At 39.6% G+C, this 21,745-nt stretch overlaps 1 protein-coding gene across 2 annotated transcripts in view; it reads right to left on the bottom strand.

The window, feature by feature from the left end:
- soga1 (suppressor of glucose, autophagy associated 1) overlaps window positions 1-21,207 on the bottom strand; it is a 155,662-nt gene extending 134,455 nt beyond the window's left edge. For both annotated transcript variants that reach the window (XM_022207665.2, XM_022207664.2), the window contains exons 1-3: window positions 19,931-21,207; window positions 12,087-12,188; window positions 10,093-10,215 (exon numbers count right to left, since the gene is read on the bottom strand). In XM_022207665.2, coding sequence (XP_022063357.2) covers window positions 10,093-10,215; window positions 12,087-12,188; window positions 19,931-20,866 — 1,161 coding nt within the window. In that variant the 5' untranslated portion in view covers window positions 20,867-21,207. The remainder of the gene's footprint in view (window positions 1-10,092; window positions 10,216-12,086; window positions 12,189-19,930) is intronic.
- Window positions 21,208-21,745: the final 538 nt, after the last annotated feature.

The following is a 21,745-nucleotide window of genomic DNA, read 5'->3' on the forward strand; positions in this document are numbered from 1 at the left end:
CCACCACCATGCTTCACATCATGATGCTGCCATTTTTTTTTTTTATTCATTTATTTGATCAGGGACCATGTAATTATCATAGAACACATAGAACTGATGCATTGCATGTAGAGTGTATAGCTAATTTTCAACTCCCGTGCTTGGTTGGGCTTTCAAGTAAAAGTAGTCAAAGGACCAAAACCACTAATAAAAACAGCCCAGACAGCATTAAAACCATGCTTTACACCATGAAGCTGTCACCACCATGCTTCCAATTGTGATACTGCCACCACCATGCTTCACGGTAGGGATGGTTTCTTTGTGAAGATGTGCGGTTTTGTTTTGTTTTTCAACATGACTGCTTCAGGCAAAATTATGAATGTGCAACATTTTTTTCCATTTCTTAATGATGCCTCTAACTGGACTCAAAGCGGTGACCTGGAAATGTTCTTGTATCCATCCTCTGACTTATGTTTTTCAATAACTCTATCAGTGAGCTTCTGTTTGTTTTTATGGTGCATGTCTGGGTAGATTCTCAGTTATCCAGGTCATGGCAATCCTAGGAACTTCAATAGAAGGCAACTGGACTTCTCTTTTAGGTTCTTGAAGATGTGTCCCCACTCATCCAAGAGACTGTAAACTATAAACATTTGAAACTTCCCATCAGTTGGTTAGAACTGAAGAAGACTCTTGAATGAGAGGTGAAATGTCTTCAAGAACTTAAAAGAGAGCTCTAGCTGCATACTACCAAAGGTCCTAGGAGATTCATGGTGGAGATAAAACCAGGAATACTGATTCACCATCAACTGGACCCTCCAGATACAGATTAGGGATCGACTGATATGGGATCTTTAGGGCCCATGCCAATGCTGATTAATGGCCAAAGACAGTAAATGGTGGTATTTATATAGCGGTTTTATCCAAAGCGCTTTACATGATATGTCACATTTACCCATTCACACACACATCCACACACTGATGGCGGAAGCTGCCATGCAAGGCACTAACCACAACCCACCAGGAGCAATTAGGGGTTCGGTGTCTTGCTCAGGGACACCTCGACATCAGCACGACGGGCCGAGGATCGAACCGGCAACCTTCCAGTTACAAGACGGCCACTCTACCCACTGAGCCATGTCGCCCCAGTGGCTGATAGTCAATATTTGGCTCCGAACTGAACACGTAAAATAGATAAAGTGTCACTGAAATTGGTCTTGCAGTTACATCTGCTGTTTTTCTCTGTTTTCTTGTTCTTTTTCTGTTTCACTTATTGTCCACTAAGGTCCAGACATCAAAGCACTGTTAATTATAGTTTTATAGTTTTTCAGGTCAATTTAGGCCTGCCTTCTACGTTAGCTGTTAGCCGTTAGCATAGCCTTTGTCACTGTGAGAGAAACCTGGTTTGTGGCAGCGGTTTGTGTTCAGCTTTTGCTGCTTGAATAACATTTCTGAGACTATATTAGTGAAAGAGACAGAGAGAAGAGGCAGCATTATCGATTTAATTTATCAATAATCGGTCAATACTTTACCCAAAATGCCAAATATCCACCATGAAAACTCGTCAGGAGTCACATTCACCACACTCAGATGATCGCTCTTGAAGTGACTCACTTTCAGAGGGGATGAATATTTGCACAATCACATTTTTTACATTTTAGATTTTTAAATAACTGACATTATTTTCTTTAAATCTGTTTTCACTTTGACAAAATAGAGTCCATTTTCGTAAATTTTTTGTCAAAGCAGCTAGTTCAAACTGGCAATGATTCAATGTTTAAAAGCAATAAAAGGGGACACTTTTTATAGACACTGTATGTACAGTCAGTCCCTTGAGGCAAGTGAAGAACTGATTCTCAGTGGAAATATGCTGCCATGTTGACATCATGAGAATCCTAACAACTATTTCCTCTGTATATGTGTGTGTGTGTGTGTGTGTGTGTGTGTGTGTGTGTGTGTGTGTGTGTGTGTGTGTGTGTGTGTGTGTGTGTGTGTGTGTGTGTGTGTGTGTGTGTGTGTGTGTGTGTGTCCAGATGTCTGCAGCTGGTGGGAATCAGATCAGTGTGTGAGTAGGACAGGAAATGATGTCAGAAAAACTCTCATGGAGAGTCTGATGCTGTTACACCCCCATTCAAACACACAGTCACATGCAAGAACAAGATTACTAAATTGACACAAACAGGAGCATGTGATGCACAGAGTTAAAATTCACGTGGCAAACACAAAAACACAACCTTTATATTTCACAACGTCTCAGCTAAAGGCCACAACAACAGTGAAGAAGCAAGATGACGATAAACAAAGTCGGAGTGGAAGATCAAAATAGGAAAAGAGTGTGCAGAGGAGATCATGTATTTCCATTTGCATGTGAGTGACTCATCAAATCTGCAACCTTAAGCATCAACAGTAGTTAAGCCAATTAGTTTTGTAAAGCAGCTCAGGGTAGAACAGCTCAGCAATCAAGGTCAAGTAGCACCATGAAACGCAACACACTGGGCGTGTCCGACAACAACGCTGTAGCTCCAGCAAGCACTACATTTTGTTATCACCCAGAAAACATCCATATATGAAGGGCATTTGTTAGATTTTCTCTCTCAGCAATCAGCATAATCACAGACTCATTTGCATTTTCTCCCCATTTCCAACCAGACTTTGATGATTTTCTGATTTTGGATCATTTCAAAAGGAGCTGATTTATTACAAAAGTCTGCAATCATCGTTCTCGTGCATAACAAACAACAACTTCAAGGTAATGGAGGAAATTAAGTTCAAGGCAAAGTCTGTGCAAGCAAATCTGATCCTGGTATTTTCAACAAATAGCAGATGTATGTGTATTTTAACAAAACACCACTGAAAACAACAAGCATCGTATGGGTTATAAACATCCTGATTTCATGATGCATTCAGCTTTTCTGTAGCCATCATAGAAGAAGAAGAAGAAAAAGGAGATGAAGAAGAAAAAGGAGAAGAAGAAGAAGAAAGAGGAGGAAGCGGAGAAGAAGTAGAAGAAAATGTGAGAAAAAGAAGAAGACGAAAAATAAGGAGAGAAAGGAGAAGTAGGAGGAGGATAAAGAAATGAAGAAGAAAGAAAGAAAGAAAGAAAGAAAGAAAGAAAGAAAGAAAGAAAGAAAGAAAGAAAGAAAGAAAGACACAATACAGAAGGAAAAGAAGAAGAAAGAAGGACAAGAGGAGGGAGAAGGAGAAGAAGAAAAAGGAGGACAAAAGCAGGAGAAGAAAAAGAAGATGAACAAAGAGAAGAACAAGAAAAACGATAAAAAGAAGAAGAAAAAGAAGAAAGATGGGAGAAGGAGAAGATGAACACTTTACAGTCACAAATACACAGTGACATTTTCTGTTCAGACAGGGTTGATGAAGGACCATAAAGCGGCATCTTCGCAGTTCCAAAATCTCAAAGTAGACCCACTACAATAGCAACCTGACAGCTAACATTTTTTGTCTTGTGTTACCTAAAGGCAAAGAAGTATTTACTCGTAACCTCATATTACAGGATGCATGTGTATCCATAGGCTGGAAGCAGGAACATCAAGGTGTGGTATTTTTGCCTTTGATTAACTTTAAGGGTATACTTTTCCATCTAATAGTTATCTTTATGGCCATCTTGCAAAGCCCTAAAGGGGAGGTTGTAGACAACCAGCTTAGGAAGGACCGTCCAACAAACACTCCCCTTAATCTGCACTGGTGTAAATGAAACAGAAGGTCCTTGAATTAATGTTTACATTCAATTCAAACTGATAGGTTTATGTTAAATTATACTTAACAGCCTGACATCATAACTCATGACACTGTCTGCACTACTTAGAGTGTTTGTGCTGTGTAAAAGTCAATACACGGAGCTTTGAAGGTGCAATTTTGTTGCCCTTTTAAACAAATTCATGAAAGTCTCCAATATTTTTTAGAATATGTCTTTCAAATTTTAACGGTCTTCTCATTATGACTGTGTAACTAGTCCTGTTCTTAATGCCGTATTTCCGTGTCTGTAGCTTTAAATGCAGCTGAGCTAATGTGGTCCACGCCTCCTTCAGGAAGAAAACTCTCTCTGCATCTGTTATTGACAGCATGGCAGCTGAAGTCAACTTTATGTGCCAATCCAGGACTTAAAAATACTAATTTTTCTTTCTGAGGAACTATTTTACACAGAAATAACAATTTATTAGTAAAGTTGTTGTTTTGATCTCACATTTTTTGCTGAGTTTGTCAGATGAAGTTTTGACTATAAAATCAGAAGCTTAGCTACAGTTTAGAAATGCCTAAAGTTATTATCAGTTAACATGTAGCGTTAATAGTCTGCATTTCAGTCACTATTTCATATTTGTTTCATTATCTGACAACAGAAACAGAAAAAACACAGATGAAAACAGTTCTACTGGGAATTCAACTGTAGTAAAAAGCCTATATGTACACAACCATTCAAAAGTTTGGGGTCACCCAGACAATTTCATGTTTTCCATGAAAACTCGCACTTTTATTCATGTGCTAACATAATTGCACAAGACTTTTCTAATCATCAGTTAGCCTTTCAACACCATTAGCTAACACAATGTAGCATTAGAACACAGGAGTGATGGTTGCTGGAAATAGGTCTCTATACCTCTTTGTAGATATTCCATTAAAAATCTGCTGTTTCCAGCTAGAATAGTCATTTACCATGTATGTGAGCACAGAGAGCAGGAGAGAAGCAAACTTGGATAAATTTATGTTTACGTTTCATTATGTTTAGGAGAAATGGCAATAGTTAACATTTTCATATTTTCACATCTTGTATTTTACACCTTCAAAACACTGTAAAAATCATGCATACCCATGTTGTATGCTAACACTTGAACATACATCGTAATGCACTATCCAACGTGAAGGGACAAGTATTTCAGCAAGAAACTACAGAGTTTTATGTGGCCTAATCTGTTGTGCAGAATCGTAAGAAAAAATACATTATTATATTGTGTTTTGGGCGTAAATTTTTAATCATATTTTTTAATCAAGCCTACCAGAAATTATCCTTTTTGGGTCATGCTACTTACATACGTGACTTTCAGATGTGCTACAGTTCTAGCATTTAGCATCCCACCATGATGAATGATTTTTTTCAAATCAATGTTTATTGTAGTTTCACATTGTGAAAAATAGATCTCTTTGAAGTAAGAAAAATTTTATTTTATATAAGAAAATCTACATGAAACTAAATTGTAAAAATCCACTGGTGTTGTCCATTTAACACTGCCATAAAGTATGCTTTTCAATTTCTATGACAAAGACTTGAAGTAGAAATAGCTTGAATTACTGGATAAGGTATCTAACTATAGCCACACACATCATGGTAAAATGCTGCTCTTTCATCATGTTCCTCACTTTTGTTTGTTCAGATGTAAGCCGACGTAATAAAGCAATTTTTTAAAATCACTTAATAGCGAAGTTGGAGAGCCACATAAACACCTGATTTAATCTTTTAATGCAGCTTTTTTTGTTCACAAATCAAAATGTTTTATGGGTGCTACACGGTCTAGCATGACTCATCTGTTTATAGTGGCCATCTCCTTTGTTTTTACTGCTATTAAAGAGATTTTCCAGTGAGGCTGAATCACGGTGGAGTCATCGAGGCAGCGTCTACTGATGCAGCTAGCAGAACAAACAGAGGAGTGACTGTGAGGAGCTAGAGAAGAGCTTAAAGCTGCTCACTCTGAACAGGACGGTGTAACCTGACCTGAGGCTGCCGGCAGCGACACACAATCAGCCATGTGTTGTGTTGGAGAAACAGCGAGGGCAGGTTCGTCTCCCAGCATGGTGGTGTTTCAGTTCCCCAGATTCATGACATGTCTTTTTTAATGCAGACAACAGATGCTGACTTCATTCATTTTTCCTCAAGCTGTGTTTTTCTATTTCTCCATCATTCTTGACCTCACTTTCCCTCTCCTTATATCCACACAGCAACAAAATTCAAATGAGGCCTCCATAAACCCTTGGTCCTGTTGCATTTTTACTCACTGTTGGCTCATTTTTCACTGTAATGTAAAGTCTTGCACCTCGATGGAAACAGCACAACCACGACTAGGAGGGAGAACTCCATGTAGTATGACACAGTTCTAATAGGTTGTAATCTTATTAGGAAAAAAATTACTGAGTTATATATATATATATATATATATATATATATATATATATATAGACATAAGAAAGACAAAAACAAATGGAAAAACACCTAAAATCAACATGAAGATTGTTTTAAAAAGCCGTTTCTAGAGGAAAAAATTGTGAATCTACATACCATACGTACCATCATTTTGGTCCCTTTTTTATTTGCTTCCATAGTTACTCAGCCTGCAATTCAGCCCAGTAAAGCTGAAAAATGAGTCACTCAAGCTATGATGGTCGCCCAGTTGCCCAGAGTACAGAATATTTAGTGTTTTACAGAATCTGGTTGGTATAAACATTTTATTGTGACACTGTATACTGTGGATATTTTACTTCTACTCTGTGGAAACAAAGCTTGCAGTTCAGCCGAAAAGTCACAGAATTTTTGTCACATAGTTGTTGGTCAGACCTAAGTCACTAATGTCTTCTTGAGTTTGCAGAGGAAGGTAGAATTTTTTGTATTTTACAGAATCTGATTAGAGCAAATGGTTCATTTGTGGCAAATTCTTGAATGGCGCATGTAAAATAAAGTGATCATGATTTTAAGCTTAGATTTAGTTGATTTTCTCAAAAACATCAAATGTCAACAAGCTGAAAATCTGACAGTTCTTCCTGTTTTGACAGTTTCTAACTGATAAATAGCATAATTTTGGCAATTTCTTTGAAAGATAATACACCTTTCAAATCTGCCAGTGAGTTTTGGAATTCATGAGGTTAAAACACAACAACTAAGGATGAAGATACATACATCTGTGTTCGTTTACACACGAACACAGATGCACAAGTCAAATACCAACACTAAGATCAGTAGAAAATACTGCAGAGGTCACAGATAGAAAGTTTTGGCTTCATGGCTGCACCAAGGAGAACAGACTTTCTTGCTTTGGGAGGAATGTGGCTCAGAATTATAGTTTATTATCGGTGATTATTCAAATGCTGAAATTTGTATGTTCATTTTCTCAAAGAAAACAAACATACAGAGAATCACTTCATCGGACAGCTGGAAATCTGTCAATTCTTCCTGTTTAACAGGTAATTTTCTTGTTTTTATTTAAAAAAGTAGTTTATATTTATTGTTTAGTTTTTGGTGAATTTTTAAATGAGACACGAAATACTAAAATATCAAAATATAAAATTAAAATTAGTTAATTTTCCTGATGGACCCTGACTTCATAGATCAGTAGTCTGATATTTTTTCTGTTTTTACAGGTTCTGGCTGATAAATGGCGTCATTTTGGCACTTTCTGGTTTCTTCTTTGTTAATTATCATATGGCTTATGAAATAGTACGATTTTAATCTCAGATCTGGTTATTTTTCCAAATGGAAAAAAAACATCACATATGAGTAGTCTGGTCAGTTTACACTTATAAAGGATCAACAAAATTGCACCATTTAAGAGAAAAGTTGCCTTTCTAATATGGGGCTTCCCTCCATTCTCTAATTTTCTTTTTTCCATTTCTCTCTCCCAGTCCTCCCTGCTTCATCCTCCTTGTCTGATTGGCTGATTTGAATTTTCAAACAGTGACCAAACCCCCTTTTTTTCCCTCTTTCAGTCTCAGCACACAGGTTTTTCTTTTTTTTGGAGACACAGGATGTACGCTCATCCGGTCGCCTTCCTTCCCTCCTTCCTTCCTTCCAATACAACCAGATGGTGAGACAGCAGCTGAGAGACAGACAGCAGCAGCAGGACTAAAGCCTCATCGTCGTCTCACTCTCTGAGGGCATAAAGGCCTCATTGTGTTCCGCTTCACATGGAAAATGTCGGAGGAACGCTGCAAATTTGACAGGCAGCAGCTACAGTCCAGGGTCAGCCCGACAGAACAGAAGCTTTATCCTGAACTGTTTGCATTTAACTGACTGCTTTTTATCTGAGATTCCTGATGTTAGTGTCTATAAGAGATTCCGTACATTTACTGCATCTGTGTGAATGTAATCTTTTGTCATGAATGAGGCGTTCAGTGTCTCTAAATATAGTGTGACCATCAGTCCACACACATTTATAACAGGGAAATTCCTCCGGTAAATTAAACAAAGGCTGACTTCACTGCAGTCTGGTGACTTTAACAGTGTGAAGAAAATAGGTCATAAGAACCGCCTGTAAATGCAGAAACAGCATCTGAAACTAAACACAGCACAGATATATGTAGCACATCTTGAATCAGCTGCAAATTGACTTAGATACCAATAATTAGTTCTTTCTCTGACATTTTTTATTTTTCATGTCATCACCAATACATGAGATTGATTTTCTGGTTTCAATTATCTGCACTAGCTAGCTTACTAACTTGGAAAAATGCTTACTGCCTTTGTGTACAGTGGAAAATAGCATCATTAAGCTAAAAACAAGATGAGACAAACTTTATTGATCCCAATCGGGGAGGTTTACAAAAGGCTTTTACACAAGCAGGTCTTCATCTACGCTACCATTCAAAAGTTTGGGGTCACTTAGAAATATCCTTATTTTTGAAAGGAAAGCAGTTTTTTTTCCAATGAAGATAACATTGAATTAATCAGAAATAGAGTCTAGACATTGTTAATGTGGTAAATGACTGCTCTAGCTGGAAAAGGCTGATTTGTAATGGAATATCTCCATAGGGGTACAGAGGAACATTTCCAGCAACCATCACTCCGGTGTTCTGATGCTACATTGTGTTAGCTAATGGTGTTTAAACGCTAATTGATGATTTAAAAAATTATTGTGCAGTTATCTTAGCACATGAATGGAAGTGTGAGTTTTCATGGAAAACATGAAATTGTCTGGGTGACCCCAAACTTGTACATCCAACTAAACTGAAAAGAAAAAGGATGACTTCAGATTTCTAGGACAAACACTTGTAGACGCAGTTGGAGTAGCTTTTCAGCTATTTAAGTAGCTGATGGATTATTGTTGGAGTTGCTGTTTAACCATTGAAGACAAGATATCTGACTGTAGCTACACAAATCCTGCTATAATGCTGCTAAGAAGAATTATTTAGACTGAACCAAACAAGCCAGCGCTCTAGAATCAGAGACATGACAAGTAACACAACAGCACCCAGTGCAATGCAATCTTCCATGCCCATTATCACTTTCACACACATTGATTCAGTCGTTTTAAAGCCGCAACAGCAGCACCCTTGTTTCATCTTTGAATCGCGCACACAAAAAAGTGAGGCAGAATAAAGCTGGAGGACTTAAAAAGCCTGTGTGGAAACTAAAGTACTACACGGATTACGTATTCAAACATCAATAAATTAGCTTAGAGTCGCACTATAACGTGTTGTTACACATGTTGCCTCACTGCTAATTCTGCTGTGTAGTCGAGCTGCAAAATATTGTTTCAGTATCAGCACTGATGCCATCATTGTGAAGTAAAGCCAGTTAACTCACATCTACAACCTTTTATACTCCTTGCTACAAAAAGAACAAATTCATTTTAATTAATCCACAAAAGACGTCTGACAGAACATCACTTAATCTGAGTTTAGTGTTCTTGGACACACTGACCTTTATAAAAAACATAATAATTTAAAGAAACACTCCCTGCTCCCAAGCCGTCATTCGCAGTAAACAAATTAACATGACTAATTTGTTTAACCATTTAAATCAGCACCACAAAGTTCTGTATGACTGAGTGCAAAGACAGAACCGAATGGAAAAAACTATTTTGAAAAGCCTTCCTTCCAATGTTACATAATATAGAGATATAGAGGTTCCTTTTTTTTGAAAGACTGTTTTCTATTATTATATTTGATGCAGATGCCCTAACCTAAGAAATCACCCAATCTATATAGAATGATTAATTCTTTCCAAACAAAGTTACTCGAGTAATCTGGCGAAAATTCCTGTATTTTTCCACATCACAGCATACATCACGGAAAACCAAAATATCTCAGTGTAATCTTAGAAATATGCTGCATCCCTCCCGTGCATGTACAGTATTTTATCTTGCACATGCTCTCAGCTAATCTCCAGCTCACAACACTTACTTTTACGTCTTGTTCTAGCGTTCGGATCAGTTCTCCGTCCACCTGCCCCGTCTGGGCCACTCGGAGAGAGCGCCGCTCTGCCTTCCTCAGCCGGTACTGCAGGATGCGGCAGGTCTTGTTTGCCTGAAGAACAGAAATGGTGTCAGCAGATGATATGATGAGTCATCTTTGTTATTTCCTTTCACTTTATCCAGCCTGGCAGCGGCTATTAACGCGCAGCAGAAGACATGGAACACGCAAACACATAAAACAGCAGGGAGGGCACTTGTTGACGTCTTAAATGTAACGCAATGCAAGAGTCATTTCTCAGGTCTGCAATGTGGTTTTACGCAGCACCTCTTTATCACAGATGACATTCAGATGTTTGATTACCTAATGTCCTACTTGACTGTTTGAGAACATTTTGCAGCCGGTGCCTGTTTTATATGTTTAACCCTCTGAACCCAACACCTGCCACAGATTTTAAAAGCACGTTATCTTTTTTTTAATTAAAAAAAATTAACAAAATTATACCATTTATCAAAACTAGAAAGTATACAAGCAGAAATAATATTCAGATTTCTTTATTTATTATTTGGAACGGTCTTTCAAATATTCATCAGCCGTTCTTTCAGAAAAATGAACCAAACCTAAGCTGAAAATTGTGGTATTTCATCAAAATTACTTTATTCTGAATATTTTATTTTTTAAATCACAAAAAATACAACATTTGCACCAAACAGACTCTCTAAAAACTAATAATTCTGTGCTCTGCAGTGTAACTGTGAAGCCTTGACTCACTCAGGGGTGATCAACAGTCATGTCCTTAAAATTCAAGAACTTTTGAGCTGAATATTTGTATGAATCAGATTCTGTACAAGAAAACTGGGAAAAAAAGACTGAAAATTCCATTGGAGACCCAAGTACATCTCGCTTGACTTAGCTAGGCTGAACTGCAGGCTGTGTAAATAGGAAAACAGACTAAAAAGGTAAATAAATATCAGCTGGTGGTGTTAAAAGTAAACATTAGTACCAATCAGATTCTGTCAAAAACTAAAAACTATGAAACTACAAAATGCATTGGTGAGATAACTGCGACCAACTGGGTTAAACTGCAGGCTGTGTAAATATGGAAACTAAAAATGTGACTCAAATATCTATAGTATGTAGGGTCAAAATAAAATATTTGTATTAACCAGATTCTGTAGAAGAAAATGTAAAAGAAATCTGAAAATTCCATTAGTGACCCAACTACATGTAGCTGAGCTGAACTAGGCTGAACAGCAGGCTGTGCAAATATGGAAACAGACCAGAAATGTAAGTAAAATATCAGTTGGTGGTTACAAAATTAAACGTTTGGACAAACCAGACTCTGTAGAAACTAAAAATTCTGAAAAAAAAAAAAAACGCATTTGTGAGATAACTATGACCGATTGGGCTGAACTGCAGGTTGTGTAAATACGGAAACAAATTAAAGAGGTGACTAAAACATCTATAGTATGTAGGGTAAAAAAAAAAATGTTTGTATTAACCAGAATCTATACAATCTCAAAAAACCATTAGCGACTCAGCTACGACTAGCAGGGTTGAACTGGGCTGAACTGCAGGCTGTGCAAATATAGAAACAAGCAAATTCAAAAAAATGCATTGGTGAAATAATTTCGACCAACTGGGCTGAATTGCAGGCTGTGTAAATATGGAAAAGATTTAAAACATAAGTAGCAAATACAGCTATACTATGTAGTCTCCATTTTTTTTCCAGTATTGGTAACACCTGTGGTCACTTATTGTATGTGTTAGCTCCAGGTTTTTAGGTTTTTTGATCTTTCTGATTTATCACATTATTACTTTGTCAGACTGCACAGAAGTCATTGTTGAGTTCTTTGTATTTCTGCTCATGGTTGTGCCGTTTCCATAGAGGTGCAGGACTTTTTATGGCAGTCAAAAATGGAGGCTGCTTGAAGTTCAGAAATTTAAATTTCCAAATGCTGGATGTATCAGAAGATGAAACGTACCTGCTCCAGCTGTTGCCGTAGCTCCTGCAGCTGGTAAACATCCTCCTCCATGTACATGTCCCTCATCTCCAGCATCTCAGACCTCAGCTCCTCCATCTCATCCTGAAAATGGTGAAGAGCAGACAGTTAACAAGTGCGGCTGTCATTTAAACATGAAATATTACGAGCCGAGCGTTCCTCCATTAAAAACCTGAGGAGAAAGAGCCGTTACACCTCCCATTCAGTGACTGTAGAGAGCCGACAGCATTAAATGCACATAAAGGGAATCCTTTAAGGTATAATAGGAGCCATTACACCTTCTAGCGTATTTGTCATAAATGAAATGCAGTCATCGTTGTCATCAGAAAATCATCCCATTAACCTTGTTCTGATCTTAATCTAATCCTTCGCTCACTGTCATCAGTCTTCATCATCATCCTCATAATTGCATAATAATTAGTGTCTTCTTCCTGAAATGGACTGTTGGGAGATATTATCTGGTGCAGAGAGTAAGATAATATGAGAATGTCTTGCGTCTCTGTCTTCAGACTGCAGTGTTGTACCAGTGAGGATCTACAGTTGTGAACAAAAGTTTGCATCCACTTGTAAAGACCATGTATGTCATCACAGTCTTGAGTTTCCAGTGACTCATACAATTCTGAATTTCCTCTGATGGAGTCATTGAAACACATGCATCTATGTCACAAAAAAATAATGCATTTTGGATTCATTAGAAGTCTTATATACATACAGCAAAGCTAATATTTGGATAAATGTCCTTTGACCATTTCGTAGTAAGGTCTTTTTGTTTTCCGTCCATAAGTTTCGAGTCCATCTTTGACTCCTCTTGACAAATTTGGTGCAGTTCAAATAAATTTGCTGGTTTTCTAACACAGATTTGTTGCTTCATTAGTCCACAGGTTCTTGATGAGGTTTAAGCCAGGACTTTGGGGAAACCAGTTTAAAACCTTCATTCTAGCCTGATATAACAATTCATTTACCACTTTTGGTGTTTGTTGGGGGTCAATGTCTTGTTGAAACACACAAATGTGCCCAATATCAAACTTCTGCTGATGATTTTAAGTTTCCTGAAGAATGTGGAGGTAATCCTCCTCCTTCCTTACTCTTTTAACTTTGCATAAAATGCCAGTTCCACTGTTAGTACAACAGCCCCAGAGCATGATACTGCCACCACCATGATAGGTTTTGGTGTTTTTAGGGTTGAAGACCTCAACGTCTCTCAAAATGCTCCTTTTTTTCTTTCATCTGACAACAGAACTTTCCTCCAGAAGGTCTTTTCTTTGTCCATGTGATCAGCAGCAAACTTCAGTGGAGCTTTAAGGTTCTACTTCTAGAGGAAGAACTTCCTTCTTCATGGAGCCTCTCAGCTCATGTTGATGTAAAACACTGTGGACACTGACAGCTGTGTTCCAGCAGCTTCTAATTCATTCATATCTGCTTTTTGGTGATTCTTGGTTGACTCTTGACCATTCTGACCAGTTGTCTCTCAGCAGCAGATTATAGTTTGTGTTTTCTTGCTGATCATGGCAGCAACACAACTGCACCATGAACTTTATATTTACAAACAGCTGTTTGCACAGATGAGTTTGGGATCTATGGCTGCTTTGAAGTGGCTCCAAGTGACTTTCTTGACTTGGTGAAATCATTTATTTGCTTTTTCAGATCTTTGCTGAGCTTCTCAGACTTCCCCACTGTAGTGTTTGTGGCTGAGTATAATGAGTGGATCAAATGGGAATTATTTAAACTGGCTCAGAGGAGTCAGAAACTGTAGTCAATCATAAACATTAACTGGAAACTATGAGGTCACGCCACTAAGAAAATTTGATGAACACAGCTTTCGACATCACCAAAACTAATAATTCAATTGCTGTATAAATTCTTTGACCCAGCAACTTTGCCATATTTCCAGAATGAATCTGTGAAAGAACCAAAATGCATGATTGTTTTTCTATCAAAGAATCCTGAGTTTCAAAGATTCCACCACAGGGCAAAAAGAGTTGAAGGAGTCAGTGGAAGTTCAAGACTGCCATGATATACAAGGTTTCTACAAGTGGATGTAAACTTTTGTTCACAACTGTCTATCTGCTCTGCTGGTGACCCAGACTCGTGCTCTATGTACGTGTTATGTGTAATGTCATGGGATATGTGCAGTACTGTTATGTAACTGTTGTTGAGATGGCACTGTTTTTTGTCATTTATGGCACAGTTGTTGAGACCAAGACAAATTTCCCCAAGTGGGAGAATAAAGCATACTGTGTATTGTATCTTAGGAAAAACTCTAAACAGGGTCTCTGCGGCAGCAAACATTAACAGCAAATGAGAGAAAATTCCTGCAATCTACAAAATGTGAGGTACAAAATCATTACAAATGACTCGCTCAAAAAGAATCCAGTACAGATGATTAATTTACAGCGCTGTTGTTATCTGCCTCTCTTTTAGACATATAGACATGAATTATTCATTTCAGCCTAACAGCACGAATTGCATCATCCTTCTGAAGGATATTTAAGGTGCAGCTCTTGTGCAGGCGTTGATATCCGCGATGAAATCAACCCCATCAACCACACCCCTCTACAACAAGCCTGGCTCTCTCTGCTTTATGTGATGGACACACAATGCAGTTCTCCAAAAACTCAGTTAAAAAATCTCTGCATAAGGAAGCAGCTGAAGTGCGAGCGACTGTAGTAGTAGTAGTAGCTGCGCTGTCATGATTTACTACAGAGGAGAATGTGGGTCAGCTTCTGCAGAACTCCAGCAACAACAAGCTCAGGGGATGTGTGGGCTCGTGAGTGTGCGTGGAATACGAAAGCGAGACGAGGAACAGTCGTGGGCAGGGTGTGTCGGCGACAGAATAAAGCTGCATGATCATAAACACTTTCAGAATTAAGGAAAGCTGTGAGGCTTTAACATGCCGCAGCGTGTTTCTCTGCGAACAATCCTGGTGAAAAGATTTGTTGATGGGGCTAAAATCGACTGCAGCAAGAAGCAGCTAGAACGTCACTGACCACTGCTGCACATCTGCAACAGACCAGAGAGAGAAGAAGAATGGTAATGTAAGAAAAAAGAGGAAAAATGGAAAGGAAAGAAGAGAAGAGAGAGGAAAAGGAAGCAGAAACGGCCAAAGGAAAGGACCTAAAATGAAATCATAAGAAAGGAAAGAGGTGGAAAATTCAGGGATGGGAAAAACAGGGCATGAAAGGAGACATAGATGTACGGGGAGATAAAAACACGACAGCACAAAGTGAGGAAGTGAGGACACGAAACCAGGGAATCACAAGTTAATGTGGCGAGAGACTGAGGAGAAAGAAAGCTGGTCTACTGACCTGCTTTTTACAGCTAACTAAAGACGAACCGGGAACATTGTCTCTGTCATGTGAGCAAGAAGCCAGTCAGGAGAATGAAATCAGCCAATCAGCTGTCATGATACTGAGCCAGACGATGTTAACGCTGGAAATTAGAGTGCATCTGCTGAGATAACAGTCCTCCCTGCCTCAGGACGTTTCTGCATCTTTATCTTGTGTTTTTGAAGCTCTGAACCCTGCGATGTATGATTTTTGGGGGGGGGAATTCTGCAGCTGTGGACATTATGAATGTGTCCTTTGATCAATTAAAGGGAGAAGCAATGAGCAAACCGACAAATGACTCTGAGGAAGCAGAGAAACTTTCCAGATGTGGTCATTTGAATCAGCACTTTGCACTACAATAAGTTTCGATATGCAGCTTTTTTTCCAAAAAAAATCCACAACCTCATTAGCTCAACTCTGTTCACAAATTAACAATTTCTGTCTTGTTTGTTTAACCCTCTAACCCCATAATCCACCAGCTGATTCAAAAGTCATGTTATCTTTTTCAAAAACAGCCAAAATTACACAGGCGTTTACCATAAATACCAAAAGAATCAGCCGTTGAATTACTCAGCTATCACTTTAGTCTACATGTGTCATTTAAAAATTTGCAAAAAAAATAAGCATTTGTACGAAAAGTTTCTGTTAAAAAACTAAAAATTATCTTCTCATTTTCACAACCGTGAAGACATTAATGACTCTGCTACAATAAAGAGTCACCTAAGGAAAATTTGGAGACTGTTCAGCTAAACTTGGCTGAATTGCAGGCTGTGTAAGTATGTAAACAAAGAAAACAGAAAGTAGAAACCTACTTAGCATGTTTTTTTCTGTACTGGTAACTGCTTCTGTGCACACTTAGAACTGATATTGTACGTTTGATTGCAGTTTCATTTTTTTGTAAAATAAATGATCAACTTTAGTTTCTTTTTTCTTTCTTAATCATCTGTGGAATTACAACTTTGTTCTACAGCACAAAACACACTTTACAGTTCCTCTATTCTAGTCATGGTTTTTCTGTTTGCATAAAGGTGCAGTGAAAAATTAGCCCACCATGACTAAAAATGTGACTAAAAGCTGTTTCGCATTCAGCAGGTTAAAGCCAGCCACTTTAATTGTACTGCTAATGTAATTCTGCAGCACAAAATACTAGTAGTGTGTAAACTGAAACAGAAGCTCATTTATTAGCTTAACCTTCTACTAACCAGACAGACAGACATTCCTAATAATTACACCCAGAAAGTCAGATGTTTGTGTCATTTTCAGCCGTAACATGAGGCCAGCAGTCAGTGTTTACTTGTTGGTTATCATATTCAAATGTGGCATGGGGATTAGAGTGATGATTTAATTACCTGTTGAACTTTATAATGAGCGAAAGCCGTCTTAACAAGGTGTGTGGGTTCAACGATAACAACACTGTGGTGCATGTACAGTGGTGGCAGCTCTGATTGTGTCCATATATTCTGCAGCAGCCTGAACAGCTTTAACAGCAACACACGGAGGTATAAAGTCATAATTAATGAGATTCCAGCAGCTGCTCGCCGTCTTGATCTTCCACAGTAATTACCAAGTGAATGGGAAGCTGCAGCAGAAGTAGAATATTATTAACATGCAGAACGTGAAGCCGCAGTGGAAGACAGACAGACAGACAGACAGACAGACAGACAGGCAGGAGGCATTAAGGATGAAGAAGAGTGAGGGTTTCTGGGAATAAAAAAAACCAAGAGAAGGAAGCGCTGGGTGAGAATTAGACACCTCGTGTTATTTCGATCTTCCGACAGCTAACCAGGTGTTCGTCATAACCGCAACAATACCGACAGACAGACAGAGAACTCCCAGGAGGATAGTGGTCCAGAGGGAAGAGCTCTGTAGCATCGCATCCTGTATTGCGTCACATTGATGCAAATTGAGTCGATTACGCTAAAAAAGAAAAAAGGAGAGGGGCGTCTTGTAATCAGATTCAGGGCTGCAGCTATGAGTATTTCCTCTGTTGTCTGTCACCTGACAGAAACAGACTCAGGATTCCAACAGTATGTGTTGCTAATTGCCCTCGTGCAAAATTAGAAAAATTCTAAATATATAAAAATTGCAGTGATGTGAAACAGAGAAAGTCATAGCTTCACTTAAAAAAATTTGGAAACAGCAGATATTTGCCTGACAAATTCAATAAGAAGATAGATTTTCAATGAATCAGCTATTTTTCAACACTTATCAGGGTTACGTAACAATATAACTGAACTAGCCCAACAACGATTCATTGATTAATCAGTTAGCAGCCATCAATTACGTTAATCGCCGGCTATTTATGATCATTGATTCATCCTTTTGATTAACACACAAGACAAAAAACTCAAAATTTACTGATTCCAACTTCAAAAACGTGAATATTTTCTGGTTTTCTTCCTCTTTTATGACAGTAAACTGAATATCTTTGGACAAAACAAGACATTTGGGACATTTTTAACGTTAAACAACTTATCACTAACCGAGAAAATAATTAACAGTTTAACAGGCAATGAGAAAAATCACTAGTTGCAGCCTTCAAAGCAAGAATCTAAACCAAAATCCCCTCAGAAAAATAGACTAGAAGAGACAGGGTGGCTGCCCTGCTTAGCCAGGTGCTGCTGATCAATCACCATCCCTAATCGATGCCTGACAATTATTGGCTTGTCTGGTCGCTGCCGGTTAGTGCTCAGAGACGTGCTCCCTAATTGATCCTCGCCTCTAATCAATCAATCTCTCTCAGGGTAGGATGGATGTGATTGACCTGGAGGATATTACGTTTCGGCGCCTGCAGACATGTTGTGGAAGCTGAGGGGTGCCTTCAGTGAGGTCAGTGAATTGAATGTAGATGTTGTCAATGCAGGAACTTGGGATTCGGATTCAATATTTCAGGTTAAATACCTCCATAAAACTAGCCTAGCCGCGCTAGACAACCCACGGCAACAAATTTAATTCTCTGCCAGGGTGGGTCTAGTTACCCTCGGTAAGCCTCGAGGTTGGATGCTCCTAAAACTGGCCGACGAATCACCATGAAGTGTAGAGTCAGAAGGCGGGCGTAACTCAGTGACGACAGAGGCGTGACGATTCTGACAGAAACAACCGGAAACAACTAGCCTAGCCGCGCTAGACAACCCACGGCAACGAATTTAATTCTCTGCCAGGGTCGACAACAAAAACGAAAACAGTCGTTGAGCTCCATTAGCACCGACTCTGAATAATCTTTCTGTTAACATGTCTGTAATATACTTGAGCTTCACCCATTGACTGTATAAATAAGGCTTCACCGAAATACCGCATCCTCTGATTTCCGGCACTCTAGGAACTACGTCAGCCTATTCGTTGCACTGATTGGTTGTATACCTACCCAATTGCTGCAGAGTGATTTGAAAGACAACCTTTTAGCCCGCCTCCCTCCCTGTCAAGAGTTCCTAGACCCTTGTGTCGTCAGACCTGGGTCTAGCGCGGCTAGGCTACCATAAAGCCAGAATAAGGTTGATTTTACTGCAAAATCTAACATCCAACTGGCCATTTGCAGCAGTTCTCACTTTATTATTCCATATTTTCCTTCTGAAATTCTGTTCCTGCAAGGCGCAATGTTTTGCTGATGTCCTGGTGTGAGTGCTAGATTCTCTATTTATAACATCATCATCCTTGTAGTGAGCAGCCTTGGAAGGCATCCAAAGGAATCTCTGCATGCTGGGAGTGGACCGGTGAACAAGGAAAAACAGACTTTAGAGTAAAACTGCAAAACTCTGACAGATCAGAAAGAAGATGTGTGTGGGGGGGTCTTGCATCTTGAATGAAATGCAATGGAAAAGATTGCTAAATTGGCAATATTTCTGCAGAAAATCCGGCAATCAATGACTTGGTGATCACAGAAGCTTCACTAAAAAGCAACTAAAAGAGAAATTTGGTTGCTGTTTTTTGAAGCTCCAATGATTAAATTGCAAAATATGCAATACATTAGTGGATTTCATCCAGGTCCTAGTGATCCTGGAGCTTCAGTAAAAATAAACGGTTTTACCTAAAAGTGAAGAAAAGTTGCCTTTTAAAAATGAAAAATCAATTTGGAAACTTACTGTTAATGTTTGGTGGGTTAGTTAGCCAGACCATAAGAACATGTAAAAAAGACAAACCTTGCAGAAAAATGGTAAAAAAAAAAAAAAAAAAAAAAAAAATCTGGCAGTAAAGGTAGCTGAATATATATATGTATGTGTGTGTGTGTGTGTGTGTGTATATATATATATATATATATATAACAGAAGAATACTGTGACAAAAACAGTGTAAATAGCAGCAAATATCTGCAAAATAGTCTTTTGTTGTGGATTCAAATACAGCAAGACAAGTGTATTTTTTAATATTGTGTAAATTTTTAAAGATTATCATAGGAAATATGTGTTTTTTTGTGTGTTTTCCGACAACCATCAGTCCTGGGATGCAGAATCTGCTCACTGCCACATCCAAGAAAATGAAATCCACACATTTAAGCTGCACTTACTTTGAGGTAATCATTCTCGGATCTCAGCTCTTCTATTTCCCTGACAAACTCCTCCTGCATGCCGTCCATAAACTCCTCCGTGAGGTCCGAGAAAGCCAGAGATGTGCTAGCGGGCACCCTGCTGTCAAAGGAGGTAACCGAGCGCTCGTCCCCGGGGGAGATGCTCCCTTCCCCGGTCTCCATGCCCAGGGAGAGCCTCTCCTTCTCTGCGCTCCTGGAGGTGGCTGGTTGGCTCGCTCTGTCAGCTCCGTCCCTGATCGGCGGCTTCTCCACGTCCAACCCGCCGCCTCTGCTGCTTCTGGACTCGGCGTCGCTGCTCGCTGCGTCCGCGGAGAGTTTGTTCTCCTCGGAGGCGCAGTCGGACAGCTCGGAGCTGCTGTCGGTGGGGGAGAGCTTCCCCGGGGCGCATCCGGAGTCTTTGGATAAATCATCGGATCCGATGCTGGCGTCCGACACCTTCCTCCTTCCCCCAGTGCTCTTGGCCGCCTTGGAGGTTTTGGACAACAAACCACTGGAGATGGAGGATTTCCCCGCCGGTTTGCCGCCTCCACATTTCTCCGCTTTGCCGTCCTTCCCTGCCAGACTCCCCACGGGGCTGCGCCTGGAGATGCGGCTGCCCAGATGGATGGAACCCGGCTTAACGCTCAGGGTCGGGGTCCCGATCCCTCCGCGGATCTTGGTGAGCGACCACCCGGGCACATCTTTGGGTCTGGCCGGGGACGGAGCCCGGTTTATCTTCTTCTTCTCCCCGGGTGGCTGAGCGCACAGCACCGCAGGGAGCTCCGGATCGGGTCGGGAGTTCTGCTGCGGCTCCGGGCTCTCCGTCCCGCCTCCGCTTTCCATCTTGTGCCGGAGATGGAGTCTCCGTTCCTTGGGCGAGGCGAAGCAGAGGTGAGTCGGAGAGTTGTGGACATCAACCTCCTTTGTTTTTGTCATTCATTCCGTTTGGACCGCAACGAGGAAAACAGAAACCGAACCTCCTGTTTGTGTGAAACAAGGAGGCAAGAAGTTGAAGCGTGAAAGCTCAACTGCAGACAAAAGGAGGAGACGAGTCCGGATACAATGAGGGCTGGTGGCGCAACAGGACGAAGCAGGAGTCCGAGAACTGCAAATAAAAAAGATGAACAGAATCTAATTCTCCACCGAGCGGTGCGTAAATACTCAAATTAGTCCGTTTTGTTGTGCAGACCCTCTATTGCCTCGTTGAAACAAACGAGCCGGTTCCTGCTCAGATGGATTGTGGGTGAAACAGGGAGGCGATGTGCTGGTCACTCTCTCTCTCTCTCTCTCTCCGCCCAGATATCGAGATGTTTGGAGGAAACGGATCCTCGATCCTGAAGCTCTCTGTCGCCTCCACTGCAAGAAACCAGAACCACACCGAAAACAAGCAGAAGACATAAATGTGCAGAAACAGAAAGACCTGGAGGGACTGAAAATATACTGATAGTGCATCTAAAAAAAGAGAAAACCTTGAAGAAGGTTTTTTTTTAAAGACAAATGGAATTCAAAAATAGGTAAATTTTCATATATTATGTAATCATTGCACATAAACTGAAATATTGCAAACCTTTTTGTTATAATAATAAATGTATTTATTCATTTGTTTTTTGTTTTATGAAAGATTTAAATAAATAAATACCAATAAAATAACCATGCAGAAAATAAATGTCAATAATAATATGCCGCTAATAGACAATAGGGTCATTCCAGGTGAAATGACCAGATATTCCGTGGGGGTGTTGCCGCACCATTTTCAAATTAGTCCTAAATTTGCATGCCATTAGACAGTCACAAAAGTACTTTCTATGCAAAATT

This window comes from Acanthochromis polyacanthus, chromosome 6, assembly GCF_021347895.1.
Source record: "Acanthochromis polyacanthus isolate Apoly-LR-REF ecotype Palm Island chromosome 6, KAUST_Apoly_ChrSc, whole genome shotgun sequence".
NCBI lineage: Eukaryota > Metazoa > Chordata > Actinopteri > Pomacentridae > Acanthochromis > Acanthochromis polyacanthus.